General features: G+C 47.3%; 1 protein-coding gene across 1 annotated transcript in view; it reads left to right on the top strand.

Moving 5' to 3' along the window:
• GPALPP1 (GPALPP motifs containing 1) overlaps positions 1–21,450 on the top strand; it is a 336,780-nt gene that overhangs the window by 33,484 nt on the left and 281,846 nt on the right. The window contains exon 2 of the mRNA XM_069640253.1: positions 16,362–16,479. Coding sequence (XP_069496354.1) covers positions 16,362–16,479 — 118 coding nt within the window. The remainder of the gene's footprint in view (positions 1–16,361; positions 16,480–21,450) is intronic.

The following is a 21,450-nucleotide window of genomic DNA, read 5'->3' as shown; positions in this document are numbered from 1 at the left end:
TTTTTGGAACCTTTTTTATCATACCTATATGTGTCCATTCATGCAGCTAACCTTTTACATTTTACAGACGCTCATCCACGGCTCAGTCTACTCGCCCACTTGCATAGTAGAGTAGATTTTATTTAGGGTGAGTACCGTTTGCCAGGGATATTTGAAACCTTTATTTAGCATTTACTTTGTTTGCAGTAAATGTCAAATAAGTTTCACTGTGCATGGCGGGTCTCTGGGTGGCAGCAGTGTGCCACACAAAGTGGGTTTGTGGTGATCTGCACCATTTTACAGAAAGTGCATTTATATATTTTTTTCATCCGTTGACATGGTAAAATGCATTTCTCTTAGGTTGAGTAGGTAAACCAAGTAACTCGACCTACAGGTCTAGCAGAATTTGAAACAATTTGCAAGGCTTGACTCCTCTCACAAACGTCTTAACTGGTACACAAAAATGTGGAATTGCTGCTCATTTTATGTCTTGGGAACAAATAACATTGGGTGACATTAAAAATATTAGTAAAACATTGCTAATCAAATGGGTTTGTTTGCTTATCAACAACCTACTAATTGGCAAAATCCACTAATCAACTTTTGAAAACTAATTTATGCCTTGTAATGAGATTGAAGTATTATGTGGTTATATCACCGAGCAGAGTCCTGTTACTGCTGAACCAAGCAAGGAAAAACAACGTTTTTTTTTTTTTATTTTTTAACATGTGTTCATTTTAAATCAAAGCAGGGTGGTGCAAAGTACATTACATATTACTGCATTGTCCAACATGGCATACATCCCATCCCCCCCCCCCGACCGCTAGCCAGGGCCAGCCTTTTTTTCGGTCAGTTATGTCTTCTGCTCCATCTACTCTGTTCGCCCCGGGGGGTTGCCCCGTCACCCAGGGCTCTCCTATAGGTCAGGGCAGGAAACCTCTGGTCATAGTCTAATATTGGGTCCTATATGTTCTGGAAGTGGTGGAGGCACCCCGCTCAGGATGGGCTCAGGTTCTAAAGGAAGGGCCATCTGGGTAACCTCGATGGTGGCCAGGCATTGTTTCCAGTACTGTTGTGCCTTAGGGCATGCCCACCACATGTGGAAGAAGGAGCCTGGTTGGCCACAAAGTCTCCAACAAGCAGGATTAAGAGCTTGGTTCATGTGGTGAAGTCTGAGGGGGGGGGGGGTAGTACCAGCGCAACAGGATTTTATAGGCACATTCCCTGTTGGTGACACAAAAGGATGATGAGTGGGTACGGGTCCAAATGTCTACCCAGGATTGGTCCTCAATGGGGTGCCCTAGGTCTGCCTCCCATTGTGCCATACATCAGGTTTTTGTAGTGAGGAAATCTCCCAGAAAAGGTTTATATAAGGTGGAGATTTTCCCCCGGGTCGGAGTTCAAGGGTCAATTCGAATGGGGGGGGGGTTAGAGTTCGTGTAGCCTCCTAAAGACTGAAGAGTTTGGGGGGGAGAGCACCAATGGCGAAGTTCAATATAGGAGAATCTATCCCTTTCCTGAAGCTGAAAAGTCTCCTTGCACTGTTCAAACGTGCGGGATAGGTCTCCTTCGAACAGCTGCCTCAGCGTTTCCAGGCCCCCTGCAATCCAGTTTTTAAAATTCTGAGGGTTTGTACCGGACGAGAAGGCCGGGTTATAGAACACCAGGGAGAAGGGGCCCAGACCTCTCGGGATCCCTTTGCGCCTCCGGGCCCAGTCCCACATGTCCACCGTGTGTTTAGTGGCAGATAGCAAGCCTTCCCATTGCCGCCACAGCGGGGGTGGGACGTGGGGCAGGAAGCGCTGGGGAAGAGGCAAGCAAGACTGTTCCAGCTCTACCCAGGGGGCGATTAGTAATTAAATGCCACGCTTGGGTGTGTGCTAGCTGTGCTGCCACCTGATAGCTCTGCAAGTCCGCGACTCCCAGTACACCCAGCCTTGAGTCACCCAGCATTGTCTTTTGGGGAATCCTAGCCCTTTTCCCCTTCCAAATAAACTGGAGCATCGTCCCTTGAAGGCTGCAAATGGCGGGCAACGGGATTGCTACCGGGAGGGACGAGCAAGGATATAAAAATCTAGGCAGAAGGTTCATTTTACAGGCAGTAATATGGCCCATTAGGGAGATTTCCTGGGATGCCCATTGTTTCAGGTCAACTGCCAGCTCTTTAAAGAGGGTGGGGAAGTTTGTGTGATATATTTTCTTCGGGTTTGCAGGAACTTATACCCCCAGGTAAGGGATAGTCTTAACTTTCCATTGAATGGGGCATAGCGGGCTTAGGGAATCCCGTTCGTCTGCAGATAGTCCAATCCCCAGGGCTACGGATTTGTCAACATTGATAGAGAAGCCTGTGACCCTCCCGTAGCTATCTATTTCAGAGAGGGCATGCTCCAGTGAGAAACAAGGTTCAGAAATGGTCAGCAAGACGTCATCTGCATATAGGGCGATTTTTGTGTTTGGGGGGGGTGCGGGGGCGACCTGGAGGCCCTTGATACTGTTAAACAATCTGCTTTTCTGGGCAAAAGGTTCCATGGTTAATGCAAATAGAAGCGGGGATAGTGGGCATCCCTGCCTGGTCCCGCAGGTCAGGCGGATAGGGAGCCATTAATTCTAAGGAGGGTCTTTGGAGATTTATAATTAGCTGAAACCATGGCGTGGAATGCTGGGCCAAATTCGAAGACCTCCAAGGTGTGGCACATGAAGGCCCAATCTACCCTGTTGAACGCTTTGGTGGCGTCGAGGGCCATCAATACTAATTTCCGGGAGACTAGGTCTACCAGGTCCAGAGCTCTTCGGATGTTGTCCCCTGCTGATCTGTTTTTAATAAAGCCTGCCTGGTCTGCATGAATGATCTCTGGCAAGATCTGAGATAGTCGGATAGCAAGGATTTTAGAGTAAATATTGGCTTCAATGTTTAATAAAGCAATAGGTCTGTAAAAGGCAGGGTCTCTTGGGTCCCTCCCTGGTTTAGGTAAGAGGACAGTGATTGACTCCTGCATAGATGGGGGTTACACTGCCAGCTCCTCTGAAGGAGTTGAAAAGCGCCACCAGAGGGTTGATCAGTTGTGGTCTAAAGAGTTTGTAAACTCTGGCAGAGTATCCATCGGGGCCTGGAGCTCGGGATTTAAGAGATTTCATGGCCTCTTCAACCTACTCGCCTGTGACTGGAGCGTCCAGGCTGTCCCGGCTGGAGACCTTCAGCTGGGGGGAGTGCCGCTTTCCGCAGATAGTCCTTCTGTTCCCTCGGGTCTCGTGGCGGGTCGGTCATAACCTGTGTCAAGTGGTTCACTGCCAGCTGCTGCTTTTCTTGTTCAGCATAGTGTATTGTACCCTGTTGGTCACGTAGCCCTACAATGGTGTTGTTCCTCCTTGTTTTTGCTAATTTGGCTACCAGTAGCTTGTTCGCTTTGTTGTTCTTTGCGTAATAGAATTGTTTGGTTTTGGTCAGCAGTTGTGCCGTATGTTCGGCATAGTGGGCTTCAAGTTTCTTTCGTGCAATGCGGATGGCTCGCTGTGTTTTTGGGGACCAGCCTTTTCCCTTGTGGGTTTTCTCTGCATCTCGGAGTTCCTCCTCAGGAATCTGGCGGACTTGTCATCTATTCTTGTGAAATGAAGCTCCCTGCGCGATCAGTTCTCCCCGAACCACTGCCTTCATGGCGTCCCAGGTGTTTGCCGGTGAGGTATCGTCGTTTGGGTTTTCCCTGAAGAAATGTTTAACTTTGCAATGGAGTATCTCAGCTGCATCTCATTGAGCATTGGATCATACAGGGTCCATCTACGTAGGGAGGTAGGAGTTGTCTGCCGTGCCCGGGTCTCCAATGTCATTGGGGCATGATCGGATAGAATCCTTGATCCTATGGTCGCACTATTGGTGTATGCTAGCATCTGGAGGGATGTTGGGAGGAGGTCCATCCTTGAGAAGATTCTATGAACATAAGAGTAAAAGGAAAAGTCCTTCTCTGAGGGGTGCAGTACTCGCCATGCATCAACCACCTCTAAGGTCCTGAATAGACGTAGGAGGCTAAGCGCAAGGGTGAAGTCCCCAGAGGAGCGGGGATGCGATCTGTCCTTTGTAGGGTCAGGAACCCCATTGAAGTCTCCTCCAATTACAGTCTGACCTTCAGCGAAGGAAGAGAGAGCATCGCCCAGTGAGTCTTAGAAAGCTGTTTGTCCAGAATTAGGGGCGTAGACTGATATGAATGTGTACAGTTCACCCAGTAGCAGGCATTTGACCGCCACATATCGGCCCTCGGGGCAGAGTTTCGTGTCCAGAATCTGGGGATTCAGCCCCTTAGCGTAGAGAATTGCTGTTCTCCCTTTCTTGGAGTTGCTCGATGCAAAGAATTGAAGAGGGAAAGGTCTGGCGCGAAATCGCCCAAAATCCGCTGGGAGCAGATGTGTTTCTTATAATAAAGTAAAGCCACTGCAGCCTCCTCATCTTGGCGTTTTTGTAGTTTAGATTTGCACTTAGCAGGAGCATTCAACCCTCTGACATTGAGGGAAACAAATCTCAGGGTTTGGTGGTCTTGAACTAGCTCTGTGGGATCTGAGCGGGGGGGGCAGAGACGAGCGCAGGTCAGCCATCATGTCGGAGTAGTGGTAGGTTTATGACACCCTGTGACCCTCAATTACACATCAAAGGCTGCCCCAGGGTCTCGTGCCACATTAGAGGCGGGCAGTTAAAATTTGGGGCAACGGAACCCCGCCAGGTTTAATATCTTAGCGGGCTCTTCACGGAGGCCATCAGAGGAGCGACCACATCGCTGGTGCTCCAGGCCACGACCGCCACAGAAAGGGTTTTTAACTGTCACCTGTTTTTCTCACTTTAAAATGCCCATTGAAAAATGAGAAATGTACACTTCCTACACATTAATGTAATAGAAACACCATTGAAGAGAATCTAGGAACTATTCATGTTAAATAGACATTTTGCTTTTTGCAAGCGACTTGCATGCAGGAACGTCAAATAGCCGTTTTTAAATGGAGTTTTCTGAAATGCTGTTTGAAATACTGACATATTCATTTAGTTAAAAGTAGGTGTTTATTTTCAACACATGAAAAATGGAGAGACTTTGAGCGGCCGGGATGTTGTGATTTTGTTTTCTATACAATTTAAAGCTTTGCCCCGAACCCTCATTCACTGTTCAACCCATGGTGAATGTGCACTCCGGGTAAACCAAATGTACATGTGGTGATGTGTGTGCTTTAAAAAAAAAGGTAAATGCAGCTTTAATTATTGAATTGACTAGTGTATTAATCATTCATCGTTGTAGTAATCATTGACATCAGGATTTCATGGAGAATGGTAAAGATGGATATTTCTAGTTGATTTGATTAGTTTGGATTTTTATTAAATAGTCCTTCTTTGCAGACCTGCATGATTCTTGTTCTGACAGGGGTTGGGGGTGGGTTGTAGAGAATCAGCACTGTTAAACTGGAGTGTCCCAGGTTCATAGAAAGAACCTTGTTAAATAAATAAAAATGTGCACACCTGATTTGGGGTGGAACATTTTCCTGAACTAGATTTGCCCAGTTAACACATCTTATACATGCTATTTAATGCCAGGGCTGTCTTTGAAGCACTGGTTCCCAGGGAACCTCCCCCATGGTGTGTTCCTGTTCTCTGGTGAAAGATGACCACCCTTCTCATGAAGATCAAAGGGGGGGGGGCTTCCTGGACTGTATCCAACATAGTTGTTGTGGGTACGCCCAGACCGTTTAAAGCACACCAGGCACAGTCATGAATGAGCCGGTGTCCACCAAGCTGACAATAGACCTAGACATGGCTTATATTCCGTTTTTAACAACTGCCACCAGACCGTTGAGATGACACAGATGGCCTCAAGAACACACAAATTCTTGAAGACAGTTCAAGGTTGTTCTTTTGAAAACTCTTAAAGGGGCTCACTAAGGGCTGTTCTCTCTCTTGTCTAGTGCGGGCCATTCACTCCCTAGTTTCCCTCAACCCTAGTATAGTCTCTAGAGATCGGTAACCCCTACTGACTAAGATTCTGTCTGGATGGTTCTTATGGTCAAAGGCCCTTTCTAACTATTTCCGTCTGTGGACAATATAGGTGGTCCCTAACCTAGGTCCCCAGTTCAGTGCAATGTAAAGGTGGGTGCCTTTGAGAAACTCTGGGCCCACTTGGTCCTTCTTCTTCACGCCTTTGCACTCCTTGCCCTGATGTTCTATCCTGCGTCTCCCTTTTGTATACTCCTCCCCTTCTACCTCCCACTTTACTCTCTCCCCTTCTTACATTATGTGCCTCTGATGTTCTCTTTGGTCCTACTCCTCTGCTCTTTACCACTGCTACCCCCCTCTCGGCACTATTAATACTACTCTCCCCTTGTTGCAGTATTTTTACTCTACACTCCACCCACGCCTCTTCCCAGAGTCCCTCTCCTTTCACTTCCCCAGTCACTGCCTCATTCCCTCCCTATTCACCCTCTATTAGCCCCACTCGCGCAACAACTAACACTTTCTCCCGCTAACCAATACCTCACCTTGCACACTCCTTCAGCAATTTTCCTCTACACTATTCTACACTGTGCTCCCTCCTCTTGGTCCTTGACCTCACCCAAATAACCCACATCTTCCTGCTTCCTGTGCTCCTTTTTATCCTCCTCTTTCCCTCATTGGCTCTCTCCCTCACCTGGTTCCCCGGGACAACGGTTGACTTTCCTTTCCTGAGAGGGGGTTCGGGGGGGTGTTGCAGATGGGAACACACAAAAAGGGGTCTTGATCCCTGCCACTTTCACATATGGGGGTCTGCTTACTTTAGAAAATGGTGGCCTGCTGTGATCACACTCCTCGTCCCATTTCATATTAGGGTTCTCTGGCTCATTAACTATGCCAGTTTACCAGGGGGGGATGCTCAGTTGCCCTTTTCCAGGTAAGATGAGTGTTGTCTGATTTGGCTGGTGCGCTGATATTGCTGGAATGCGGTGGGTCCCGTACTGCCTATCCACTGAGTTGGTGTTACGGCCCTCTGTCTCAGTAATCTGCTGGTTCTCTGTATGGGTTGTTCTGACTCACAAGCGCTCCCTTCTGTCTCTCCCGGTCATACAGCTCACCCAGGCTTCCACCGCTAGGCATGATGGAGCTTGAACACCTAGTGACAAGAAAGAAACTGGTCAGGATTGTGCACTACAGGCATGGGGAAATAAACGTTTGTACTCATTTCATGCAGGCAGGCACAAGTAGAAGTGACAGGGACTGGAGCCCTTCAAACTCCCACACCCTGCCTCTGGGGTGGGACTGGGTCTGATGAAAACCTAGTAAGCCTCCCACTCCAGGTTGGGAGTGGTCTCCATTCCCTCTTGACAGGGTCAGGTCCTGTGACAGGGTCAGGGCCCTGAGCCTGTCACAGGTATACAATTCTGAAGTTTTGAACAAGAGGTCCATATAATTAAAACAACCTGTCTGTTGGAACTTTGGATTTCAACAGCTGTGTTCAGGAATGCACCTGTGACCTTTGAACCTGCCCTGCTGGGGATTTCAAGGGAGGGACACACCACAGCAAGGTACATGCATGCATTAGGCTTTTTGGGTATAATTTCCAGATCTCGCTGCTAGAAACAGAATTAGCCATATAATTGTATTATTACAAATCAAAATGACTCGGGCTTCCCACCCTAACTGATGGCATTGTGTCACAGTGTTGTTTGATTATTTAACCACTCATTGTCTGCCCGTGGCCATGCTAATCACCATGTCCATTCCCACCCACTACCTGGGCTCCCTCCCAAAACGCATCCTCTTGGCATCTCCTTGAGCTAGTACTATCAAATCGCATCGTCGAAGCTTGGTTCGCCATTGTTATTTCTGAGCAGTCTTCGGAGAGTTAATGGCTTAATTGCAGATTGTTATTTCTGTGATTGTCGCATTCCTGACGGATAGAAAACACCATCATCAATCCCGGCCGGACGCATTTACACGTACAGACACCAGCTATCGAGCACAGGACGGCATTGCTCGCGAGCCGGCCCTATGGGATCCTGACATGAGCATAGGAGGTAAGCTCAGCCCGGATGCGCCATATAGAATAACAGGCGGCGCAGCGCCGGCACGCTCACTCCACCCCCCGGACTCGGGGTACTTTGCCATGAGTATCCAACCACTTCCAGACCTCTCGGTCTAAGCATGAATCAGTGCTGGTTTCGAAAACTTCACAATATTACTAAGCCTGGGAATCTTTGTTATGAAATTTTACATCATATATACGGAGGGTGTCATTTTTGCTAGCAGCATTGAATTCCCCCCCCCCCCTCCCCCTGCATTTCCCTTATGACCCCAACATTTGGATCTGTTGCTGAGGCTCCTTGATTTTACCTGCCGTGGGTCACCTCAGTTTGATCTGACCCTAGCATTTGAACACTTTCTATTTTAATTTACTTTGAAAAGCAATCACGTACCTTTCGCCCCCTCCGACATGAGACTAAAGTACTACCTCTCCTTTCAGAATCCAGAGCATGACAACCTTTTCATGCTCCTTCGGGAACTTATCAACCTACCTTCCCTGACCACACAGATTTTTCTGGGGACCCCCACTACTGGGTAAAACTGAGTCAGAGAACACGGGACGACAGTACCTTCGAAGAATTCCATTGTGAACCTCATAATTATTTATAATGGTGCTTTGTCTACCTTTCCTTGTCTCCCCTCCCTTTTTTGTCCCCCTCCACCTGCAGGCCGGATCTCCTATCAAAATCCACTTCTCAATCAGCAACCTCTCTTGTTGACACATCCTATCCTGAGTGTCTGCCCAGCCCTGATGAATGTGGCTTCTACTTGATAGTGCCACTGAAACCGGTAGGCATTTTGCGGCTTTTTTTACCTAAAACAACCCAGACGAGTCAAAAATCTTGTTTGAAACTCGGTGGGTGTTTTTGGTTTATGATTCTCCAAAATAAGATGGGAAGCATTCAAATCTTTAACTGGATTCTGGAGAAATACTGAAAAAGACCAGTACAGAAAAGACGTGGAGAACTGTTTTTCAAAAACTTTGAAACCACCTGATACTATGTCTCAAGACAAAAAAGCCTAGTATCCAACAGAAATACATATATGTGCATCTTCTTTTCTCTCGTTTTTATACCCTGTGGATAGAGAAACAAAATAAAGTTTTTTCATCTATGAAGCAGTTTTAAAGAAATCCTGGGTACTTCACATAAGGGCGAACCTTAACTTCAAATACATAAAAAAAAAAAAATCCCAAATATCCCCTACAGAGTAGAACAACCTGAGTTTTCTAATCTGTGAATACAAAAGGGTACACTCAGGCATGAGAATTCCCCCCCCCGGTCCCTGATGTATTGGCTTCAACAAGTGTACCTTCTGCTACTTGATTTTATATCTGTGCCATGCACCAAATTCCTGTTAAAAACAATCAATGACAAAGCCAACAGTTTTGACTTGTGTGTAGGTTTTAGATGGGCATTTGTCAGGCACTGCTATCATATGCCCAGGTAATTCCATAAACATATATAAAACGTTTACCTAGTCTACTCAAAGCATTTAACGTTTCATGCTCTGTTCAGCGGAAATTTAAGAAAGAAAAGGGGGTGGGTAGAAGAACACTGTAGACGGGCTAAAAGGGATTTATTAAGCCTATTAAAAAGTGGGGACGCATCAAAGGGCAAGTATCTGCTACAGCCCATTATAAATGTGTTATCAAAAGTAGGAAACTAGATTTAGATAACTCTGCCTGAATCGGCGCCTAGAGTATAATTCTAAACCATGTTGGGAGGCAATGAATATGGGCCCCCTATATAATGAGCAGCTGTGCAACATGAAAACAATGATCCTTGACCACCTGTGGGTTGAGCATTTTCAGGAACTCTATAAAGCTCTGGGCGTCCAAGAAGGATGGGGTGGGAGAATCAACCAAGGGCCCCTAACGGGTTATAACGTCAGCATGACTAGATCACATGGGGGGGGGGCATATTTTGCTTACTTATAACGGGGTCCCAAGGACCATTATGTCACAGGCATGCAACAGTTGTCCCAGGGCGGATGGAATTCCATCGATTTATTTTCTGGATTTAATCAAAATATGTGGACCATTTTTAACAATATTCTTTAATGCAATATTGAAGACCAATATAATCCCTGACAATTGGCGGGGAGCAATAATCATACCAATTTTAAAAACGGGTAATCGATGCAGCCACCAGGCCTATAAAACGATTTCGCTTCTCAACAAGAGTTGCAAAATATTTGGAAGATGCCTGCTGCGTATTATGGAGGAATTGGTTGCTGCTAATTCCATCCCAACTGAGCTTCCGTCCATCCTTGGGAATGCTGGGACAAGGGTTAAATCTTTCTGGTAATCGTGCACTCCTTGTACATAAAAAAGGAACCCGTTTATCTGGCGGTTATGGACCTAAGCACCGCCTTCGATCGGGATAATTGTCCAGAGAACATTCTACTCATACTTGGAACTCACATTAACAATGAGGCTTGTGTAAATTCTGGCACTGATGGCCACTGCACACCCTGGTTCACTATTCAGTCAGGATGTGTATTAGCCCCATTGTTGTTTTCCCTATATATTAATAAACTACAGGAGGAACTGCTAGTTTGTAATGCTGATGTCCCAAAAAAGGCGATTAGCTTGTTTCAGCTTTGTTGTATGCGGATGATTCGGTATGTATTGCTCAAACCCAAGAGCCCTACAAACCTTGATTAATAAGTATACAATATTTACGAAGGGACTAGACTTACAAGACAGTGGTCATGGTATGTTGGTATGGGAAAAGGAAGATTAAAATCCCAACTATGTGCTGTAATTTGAAACCGATCCCCAGAGTACAAAATTCCTAGGGGTAGGATTTTCAAAATCTTTTACGGCAGAGGCCCACACTGCTCAGCAAGTGCTAAGACTGAAACGGTCTAAAGAGGGTATTTCTCGTTTCATAAAGCAACATAAACAACAACCTCTTAATATAATCAAGACCATTTACACTGCACGTGCCCTTGGGGTAGTGAAATCTAGGGCAGCAGTTTGGGGATTTTCTGAACATTCGGCAGTCCTAAGAGGAGAAAGTCTTTAAGAATTTGGTGGCTCTTCCCAGTTCAGCCCCTAACTATGCGACATGGAATGAATTGGGGCTTGAGTTTCATACAGGATGAACTCTTTAAAAGCCATCTTATTGTGGATTTGAATTTGTGCAAACACTAATGCATTGTTTACCCAATACATTATGTCAAATCTAGCCAGTAACAAAGGGGCAGAGAACATTAAAGGGCTTACACATGTAAAATACACGCTAAAATGAATTAATGCAATTACCCATTTTAACTACTCCATGACACAATTCAACTCCCTAGAGAGCCAAGACTTCATAAATAGGCTAAAGGTTATAACGAGGGAAGCAAGAGAGACACACGAGATTGGGAAACCTGCAAATATGTGTTTATGCTCCTCGCCACTGGCACCATCAAAGAGTATTTGGCCTGGAGCAACTATAAAACACAACTAGAGCACGATTCATCTGTCTACTAGTAAGTAATCTCCTGGTGAAAGGAGCAATGCACGAGGTTAACGGACATTGTTCTATGTGCCAAGCAGTGGTGGAGGACCTGCAACATTTTCTCTTTTTCTGTCCTGCATAGGCGCCTCTGAAAACAAGGTCATTGGTTCCCGCGTTCAAGGATAAAAGATAGTGCCTCCAGTGCTCTACTATTTATTAAGTGTGCAGTCTCCCCTAATAAGCCTGGGCATTGTCTCTTTACATACTGTGATGAATCTGAGGATGTCGTCCCTTCTCCCCTAGGGGGAGACCTTTGTCATGGGGCAAGGGTGGTGCACAGAGGGAGGATCACATTGGGAAGGGACCCGTCTATGGGATTGGGGACAACTGTCATCCGAGAACACAGTATGACCCCGCCCCAGAACACTCAACCCCTTCTTCAACCCTAGTTAATGTATTTTGTTGGCAAGTCAGTCAAACCAGCATACTTAACAGGCCATAGAGAAGAGAAAGTACAAAGTGTTGTACATGTGATTTGGAAACTGGTACTGTGAAGAAGATGATGACCGGGAGTCTGAGGAACACTCTGTAGAAGCAGAGAGAGCGGTCTAGTTTCTCACCACAAGTGATTGGTCTAAGGAAGAACAACAATACCACGCAGGACTTTTAAAATAGCTCAGCTGGGACTGAGACGGGAGAGAGAGTTCCTCTGAGGATGAACAGCGGGAGTCGTGCAGAAAAGCAGCAGACGAACGCTGCAAGGGAAGCCGGGTTGAGAGGAAGGGGAGTACCGGCACATGGTCCACCATCAGTGGACTCCTCTGGTTGCCACCAAGTGAGTCATCCAGGCATCCCAGGCCCCATCGAAATGTGGGAAGGAGAGAATGCACAGCTGAGATGCGCCAGAGGGATGCAGCTGCCTGGGAACAGCTGTAGCCTGTAAGAAAGAAGGAGAAAAGTAAGCTGGGTGTCCGGGACGGACAAGAGGCCCGGGGAAGCAACGGGATGGATATGAAGCTGGAAGCAGAAGGTCTGGTATTCAGTGAGTTGTATACTTGGCAGGAGAGTGAACCAAGAGGACACAACAAAGCAGTTTGAGTATGGAACCCACACCCAAATAAGAGAGTAAGAGGGTCTGGAAACCCTGAACGAGTTGTGTACTTGGCAGGAGAATGAACCAAGCAGACAAAACACAGCATTGGGACCTGCACCCAAACAAAAGGTCTAGAATAAGGGGGTCTGTGACCCTAAATGCAAGTGAGGCAAAGCTAGAAGAGTTGTACGTTTGCTAGGAGAGTGAACCAAACCGATACAGTGCACCATGAGTATGGGTCCAGGTTGGCTGCGGAAAAGAGTGCCTCTGCCCTATGAATGAAGGAGAGACCGTCAAAAAGAAAACGCTGGTTTTGTAGGCGAGTGAACCAAGCCATGTAAAGTGTTGCAAGTCTGGGACTCGCACCCACTTAAGTGGTTTGCGAGCAAGAGGGTATTGAACCCTGAAAGTGATATTCCATTTAAGAAGGAATCCTACGCTTGATAGCAAACTATGCCAAGTTGCTAGGATAAAGAAGCACAAACAAGCACAAACACAAGACACATTACCCTGTGAATTGCCCAGTGACATTTTATCTAAGAGGAAAGTGGCCACAGTAACCCTAAAGGAACTAGCATAAAACAAGAAGTCTAAGGGAAAGGAGTACATCCCTAGCATTGGAATGGTGTCTTTTTGGGACATTGTTCTACATCCGTTTTTATCACCAGAGAGACTGGGAACTTTTCTGTTGGTTGAAGACATGAAGAACACTTTTTTACTTGGAGGTCATCCTTGCACAGTTACTTTAGATTATTAGTGTTAGGGCAAGTGATCGGTTCGACAGACCTTTGAGTTTTGGACTTCCTGACAATTTCACTCGTTTTTCTTTGAGGTAAGTAAACCCCTCTTGGCTGTAAGGACAATTATTCCAACTGTTTATCAATAAATAAATATTTATACCTAAAAACATGCCACCATTGTGTCCGAGCCTTACTTCTGCACCCTTACAATACGTAGAGCCTGGAAGATTCGAGAGAGCAGCTAAAAATGCACGTCTGTGCTATGATCTAAATTTTGTGGGCAAAGTTTGAAATAGACACCTTGAGGAGAACAGTAACCCCAGGATTGTATGTTTTCCAGTTGCTCAATAGTTGATTGGTTGGTGCCTGAATTTTGGGTTTATGGACTGTATAGTGTATGTGGAAGCCCTTGTGTTAGAACCAATATTAAGCCTGTATGGTTAAAATTTCATTGCTGTCTCCCTAAGGCAAAACTTTGCTATACTACTGCTATGCTATGCTCCTAAGGATCATGCCAAGCAGAGCGAAACATTGTTTCTGTATTGTATAAATATACCTTGAGCATTTTAAATGTGCATATTATAGGGTAGAGTAGGGGATTTTAGGCTGAAACGTAAGTTATGTATGATGCATGGCTCGTAGAAAGCTGCGCACACCATCAATTCTAATAAAAGGGTATGGAAGAATTAGAGTCTGTGATATGCTTGGCGATGTACTGCAACAAGACTTTCCTGAGGAAAGTGATCTAAGCAAATACCATTGATGGTGTGTGCATCCTACTAAGGCTGGAGGACACTAACCAGCATTTGTTCAGTTCACACAGTAACACTCTGCATGTGGGTTTTGGAGTCGGAGGTCGCTTACTAATGTCTGAGGACATCTAAAGAAAATATTTTACCGCAGAAATAAGTGGATATTGATCTTAACAAGGTTATTGATGCCAGTGGAGGATTGAATCCAACTACCTACTTGCTATCCCTAGAGTTGAAACGTGGGGATTTTAAGATTGTCTTATGCAATTCCAAAAAGGGCAGACCAACCATATTTTGCCCTACGTCCTGAAGAAGGTCTTCAAACAAGAGAGACAGTTATTTCTGTTATATGTGGACCGAAACACGTGTCGACGATTATATGAACAATCGGGAAAATTAAAACCAGATGAGATACGACACCTGATTATAAGGACTCTGTCATAAACGATTGTTACAACCTATGGACATTTCTGTGTAGTATTAGAATATGAATACACAATGTATACAATGCCAAATTGGTTTTATATAGGAATGTGTGAATGAGAAAGTGTGGGATTGAGAATGGATGTCTGAAATATGAAAGATACGTTGATGGTGTGAGTTAATTGTTTTAAGCAATGCATACAGTTATTTGCTATGTTTATTGATTAAAATTTGTAATTGGTGAATAATCTGTGTCATCGTGATCCACTGGTCCACCTTTTGCTTGAATCTGATATATAATTCAGTCCTAACCATATATATCTTCGAAATGTTTATAATTGCACTTGGCATGGGGCATTCTATTTAGCTGGCATGGTTGTTGATTTCATTGGACTAACAGAAACTATAATCAAATAAGTCACATTGGCTCTTACATATACCTAATCATTTATTTCTGTTCTTCAATTTTGTTTCTTTTCTATTTGTTTTAATTTATTTCACATCTTTTTCCGTGTCATCCCTTTAATTGACATGATGAACTATAGATCCAATTTGTGAATGGTATTTATTATACAACACAAACAATTTTCTGTTTATATAATTTGTTCAGGTGTTTGAAATGAATGTCAAATTGAACTTTACGTTTTGATATCATATTGAATGTAGATTAGTCACTGTGCCTTGAAAAAGACCGAACTGGTCGAAACACGTTTCGGTGATCACAGTACTAATCAAAAGATCATTGAATAAATACTAAAATTACACAGTGGGACTTTTGCGTCATCAAACTCTTGTTTATGCCAGCGCATGTTCATGAAACACACTTGAATTCGCACTTGAAAGAATGCTACATTGGTCGCCTACTCGCCACTGCATGATTGTTGCCTGTGATAGCACATTAATTGTCACGCGAGGATAGCTGAGGGGCAGCACGATCGCCTGTGAAGCAAGAAGATGCTGAGCAACACAGGTTCGATTTCCCCAGGTCTGCGCTTGGAAAACGCTCGGTATTAAGCGTCTTATAAATAACCAATTACAATTTCCCATGTAGGAGTGCTTATACCAATGTTGAATGGTAAGGAACCACCTATGAGTAAAATTGACTAAGCCTCATGAAGTGCTGTCTGGCATTTATCACAGATAAATAAGGTCCAAAATAGTGCAGAGATGTGCTGGTGAAGTGACCAATTGTTTTTATTTTTTTATAAAGCACCTTGTACTATCCAGTGATAATACTGATGAATGAAACATTGGTGGTGAGATAGGTTTTTGAACTCACACCCTGAATACCATACAGCACTCTCCCCAAATATTCACAGACTGGAATTAAATTGGTAAATTAACGCAGTATACGAGAATATATATTGCCCCAAAGGTGACATTTATTTCACCAGTACTACATTCTAGAACTGGTCAGATTTCATTATACTAAAGACTATGGCTGAGAAGGAGCTGCCCAAAATTGTAGTACGGCACACTGAAAATCTACGTGCAAGCCTCCCATAGACATGTGAGTTGCAAGACCGTTAAGTTAAAACGAATTGATGGCGTATCAAGTAAAAAGGCCATTTGTCGTAGCGTATCCTTGCTTTGTGTGTTCTAATCCTTTTCAACTAAAATGTTGAACGTTTATGACCTAGTGCTACAGATCGGTTGTTTTGTTACAACTCATTTTGTGTTTTATGCTTAAATATTATACGATACTTTTTATGGGATTAAGGGTATACACCATAAAACAACATGGCTAGAAAAGGGACAGTTGCTTGTCTTTTTGCAAACTCGGCAGCTTTTAAGGGCACCATTTAATGACATTTGTCAGTATACGAAAGATATTTTCATTCTTTGGATTGTATGTCGATATGACTGTCTCGATAATGTTTATTTATTCAATGTTTTTTGCAGTTTCGGGGCCCGCATTGCCCCCTGGCTTTAAATCTTGTCAAAGCTCTGGAACATCAGATGACAGTGAAGGCAGCATTCAAGATTCTGACGGGGAAAACAGCCCTTCGCTAAAACGCAGGTGAGCGCTGAAAGTAGCAGCGAATATTTGGTAATGATTTGTGCACTCTGTCACTCGATCTCATGAGCTGCCTTTTTACACATGAGAAATGTAAATACATTATTTTCTAGTGGGTTTCATTTGTTTATTGGTCATAGAAACTGAAGTAGAGGTTTAGGATCTTATAAATGAAAGCCTGAAGAAGAAAAAAATGAAATCATCCCACGTGTAACCATAAAGGCATCTTGTTAACTACACGCACAACAAAAGAATGTCATGTCATGTTGTGTGTACTTATTATTTTGCTTTCAGGCACAGTTTTAAAAAAACTTTCACAGTGAAGTGCTCATTAGCCTGTCGAAAATATGCAACCACATGATAATTCAAGCACTGTAGAACTCTCCCCACAGAATACAATAATATCTGCACAGCAAAGCAAGAATACTTAAAAACATCTCCAAAGCAAAATATTACCCATTATAAACCACATGAATGCTTCTTCCCTCGTCACTGTCCTTTTATGTTGGCTATGCCCTCCAGCCAATGAATTCCATGAATTCTAATACTCCACTGTGCAGAAATTCATGAATTTGAATCGACCAGCAATCCCACTGGGCCACCAGGGAATTGATTTTGGGGGTGCCCCTCCCAACCAGGCCAAACAGCCCCCCACCGAAAAAAAAACCTAAAAACAATGCTACTATGTTTTGCTTCTTTGGGGGCAGATGGGTGCTGTTTTGCACGTATTTGCCCCCCAAGAAAGGAAAGCAAAATAAAAAAAATCATACTTGGGCATTGGGGGGGGCCTGTCCATGTGCCGCACAAGGAAACCAGCAAGGACCACTTGGCCACCAGGAATATGATCTTGGGCTGGGACCCAGGCCAATCAGCCCCCCACCTCCAGAAAAGGCCAACCAGATGGCATTTCGCAGTTTCGCACCCATTTGCCCCCAAGGAAGGCAAAACAACATAAGGCAATTTTTCCAGAGGCACACTAGGGGGGGGGGGGGTCCCCCCATGGAGGGGCAGACCCTTTCTGCTTCTTTGCGGGGGCATCATTGATTGTCTGGGCCCCCTTTTGCCAACCCTAGGAAGCAGTAAGGAGCACTAAACCACCAGGGAAAAGATTTTGGGGCTGGGAGGCTGTTTCGCCCATTACCCGTCGAAGTACATCCGGCCGTTCTGGATCTCAGGCTGGGCTACGGTGGAATATTTCTCTCCGGGGAGGGATGGGGACCCTGTGGGGGCTCCCTGGGACCACCGCTGAGCCTCAGCGTCCCCAACCATCCTGGATCTCTGGCCACGCCGCGTTACAGCTTTTCCCTCTAGGGAGGGATGGCTACCCTGCTGGGAAATTTCATGACCGCCTATGAGATGGGGGGGGAGGGGGGGACTGGTCGACATATCTGCTAAGCAGGCACCCAATGCCGGGGGCATCACCCCCAGTCGTCCTAGAGCTCTTGCTGGGCTGCATTTATTTCCTCCGGGAGGGATGGGGACCCTACAGGGGCTCACTGGGAATGCAGCTGAGACTGGGGACAGGCGACCCACATGGGAGACGGGTGCCCAAGGCCGGGAGCTGGACCCAAGGACTGGAGCTGCACCCCTGGCCGTCCTTGAGTTTTGACTGTGCCGGGGTTCCGCTTTTTACTTTGGCGGTGGATGGTGACCCTGCCGGGGCTCCCTGGTGCTGCTGCTGGACTTGTGGACAGTCCACCCACATTGGAGACAGGTACCCAAGGCCGGCGGCACCACCCCCAGCCGTCCTGGAACTCTGGCTGGGCTGCATTACAGCTTTTCCCTTCGGGGAGGGATGGGGACCCTGCCGGGGCTCCCTGGTACTGCTTTTGGAGTTGTGGATGGTCCATCCACATTGGAGACAGGCACCCAAGGCCAGGGGGCAGCACCCCCAGCCGTCGTGGAGCTCTTGCTGTGCCGTGTTACAGCTTTTCCCTTCCGGGATAGATGGTGACCCTGCCAGGATTACCAGGGACTGGCGCTGGACTTGAGGACTGTCGACCCACATGGGCGCCCAAGGCTGAAGACGCCACCATCAGCCGTCCTGGATCTCTGGCTGGGCTGCATTACAGCTTTTCCCTCTGAGGAGGGATAGAGACCTTGCCGCGGCTCCCTGGGGCCGCGGCTCCCTGGGACTGCCGCAGGGTTTGGGGACAGTTGACCCACACAGAAGACAGGCGCCCAAGCCGGGGTAGCACCCACGGCTGTCTTGGAGCTCTGGCCACGCCGTGTTACAGCTTTTTCCTCCGGGGAGGGATGTGACCCTGCCAGGGCTCCCTGGGACTGCCACCGGACTTGGGGATCGTTGACCCACATGGGATACAGGCGCCCAAGGATGGGAACATCACCCCTGACCATCCTGGAGCTCTGGCCTGGCTCTGTTCAGGTTTTCCCTCCAGGGGAGGGATGGGGACCCTGCCGGTGCTCCCTGGGAATACCGCTGGGCCTGGGGACAGGCGACCCACATATGGGAGACAAGTGTCCAAGGCCAGGGGTGGTACCCCCGGCTGTCCTGGAGCTCTGGCCATGCCGCATTGGAGCTTTTCCCTCTGGGGAGTGATGGGGACCCTGCCAGATCACCCGATGACCGCAGCTGGTCTGAGGGGCAGCCCACCCACGTGCAAGGCAGACGACCAAGGCTGGGAGCAGCAACCCCAGCCGACCCAGAGCTCTTGCTGGGCTGCGTTACTGCTTTTCGGGGATGGATGGGGAACCTGCCAGGGCTACCTGGGACCACATTGGAAACAAGCACCCATGGCTGAGGCAGCACCCCCAGCCGTCCTGGAGCTCTGGCTGTGCTGCATTACAGTTATTCCCTCCTGGGAGGGATGTGAACCTTGCCCGGGCTCCCTGGGACCGATGCTGGGCTAGGGGACGGTCAACCCACATCGGAGACAGGCGGCCAAGGGGCAGCAGCCCCGGCCATCCTGGACCTCTGGCTGGTCTGCGTTAAAGCTTTTCCCACCAGTGAGGGATGGGGACCTTGTCGGGGCTCCCAGGGTCCGCTGCTGGGCTTGGGGTTGGTCAACCCACATGGGAGACAGGCACCCAAGGCCAGGGACATCACCCCCAGCCGTCTAGAGCTCTGGCTCGGCGGAGTTACTTTCCCTCCGGGGAGTGATCGGGACCCTCCCTGGCCTCCCTGGGACCACAGCTAGACTTGTGGAGGTTCGACCCTCATGGGACACAGGCACCAAAGGCTGGGGACAGTGCCCCCAGCTGTCCTGGAGCTCTGGCTGTGCTGCATTACAGCTTTTCCCTCTGGGGACGGATGGTGACCCTGTAGGGCTCCCTGGGACTGCCCCTGGATTTTGGGACAGTCGACCGACATTGGAGACAGTTGCCCAAGGCCGGGGACAGCACTCCCGGCTGCCCTCGAGCTCTGGCTTGGCTGCGTTACAGCTTTTCCCTCCGGCGAAGGCTGCGGGCCCTGTCGGGGCTCCCTGGGACAACCGCTAGGCTTGTGGACGATGAACCCACATGTGCGACAGGTGCCCAAGGCCAGAGGCATCGCCCCCAACCGTCTGGCGCTCTGGCTACCCTGTTGTACAGATTTTCCCCACAAGGGAGCCCTGGCAATGTGCCAATACCTCCCAGGAGAGAAAAGTAGTAACACAGCCCAGCCAGAACTCCAGGGCGTTTGGATGTGATGTCCCTGGCCTTCGGCATCCGTTTTCAATGTGGGTCTACCATCTCCAAGCACATCGGCAGTCCCAGGGAGCCCCGGCAGGGTCCCCATCCTTTCTCGGAGGGAGAAGGTATAACGCAGGCCAGCCAGAACTCCAGGATAGTCTGGGGGTGATATCCCCGGCCTTGGGCTGCTGTCCCTCATGTGTAACACTCGCCTGGTTCCCTCGGAGGCGCGGGTCTTGACTGGGCGGTGAAACCGTCTTCAATGTCAGATGTAGGATTCGTTTGGCTCCCGGATTTGGCCCCTTTCTCGCCGAAAGTTTGACCTGAAGGGTGAGGTGTCTGCAAGTGGAAAATCAAGGTATTAGTGGCTGGAAGATTGGGAGAAGTTCCAAGCCCCTCTCTCCCCGTGGTACTCGGTCGATTGTTGTGCTCACCTTAAATAGGTGAATGCTGGGCTCTCCATCCTGCGTCTCATGCAGGGGCGCTGGGTGCAGTTACTTCACTGGATATGAGTTCAGCCTCTTAATTGCAGAGGGTAAGTTGAGAGCGATGCCGCCGTGTGCTGCACGAGCGTGACTTGTAAGTATTAAAGTTCCCTTTAGATTGCTCTCTTCAAATGTCTTATCTCCTTAATGTCTGTCTTTTCCCTTTCAGATGCTGTCGGTGCCGAAGAAGATGCTCCCCCCAGGTTCGTGGCAGAGAGCGTAACAAGAAGATGGTGCATACGAAGGCACGTAAGTAGAAAGGCTGCTCTAGGGCTGTAGAATGCACCTTAATGTCTCTTTTGTCTTTACAGGTGTCGGAATGCAGCGCTAGCAGAGTTGGAACGAGCGTAACACAGGTAAGCAGTTTTGTAACTAAGCGTTACTAACCAATGTTCTTTGTCTTTGCAGGCCCGATGCCGGACGAGATATGCAGAAAAAACGCCTTGAATGCTGCCGATGGATCGGGTAAGTTGAACCGCTAACTTTACCTTTGCCTAACCTGTGCCTTTTGTTTTGCAGGAGCTGCTGAAGACTGAGGATTGGTTCCCAGCAGGTAATTTTCGTATTCACAGGATCCGGAACTGAAGATTCGCTGGAGCTGACACGGTGAGCGTCCTGCTGCAGATGCAGAATAACGCGAAGCACCTTGCACCAATCGGGTGTGGTTTAAATAGTCCATAGGAGTGCTTAGGTGTCTTCTTCCACAGCCTCGCCCAGGCAAAAGAGTTCCTGCTTCCAGAAGGGGTCCAGCATCAATGATCCAGGGAGTGGTGCCTGCCCCACCCAGAAGGAAAAGTAGTCCCTGCCAGAAGAGAGTGAAACATCATCTTGCTGGTAAGTAAGCAGCATGGTCTGC

This window comes from Ambystoma mexicanum, chromosome 7q (assembly GCF_040938575.1).
Source record: "Ambystoma mexicanum isolate Mex_15411 chromosome 7q, UKY_AmexF1_1, whole genome shotgun sequence".
NCBI lineage: Eukaryota > Metazoa > Chordata > Amphibia > Caudata > Ambystomatidae > Ambystoma > Ambystoma mexicanum.
The sequence above is the reverse complement of the archived record's forward strand: the minus strand, read 5'-3'. Positions and strand labels throughout refer to the sequence as shown.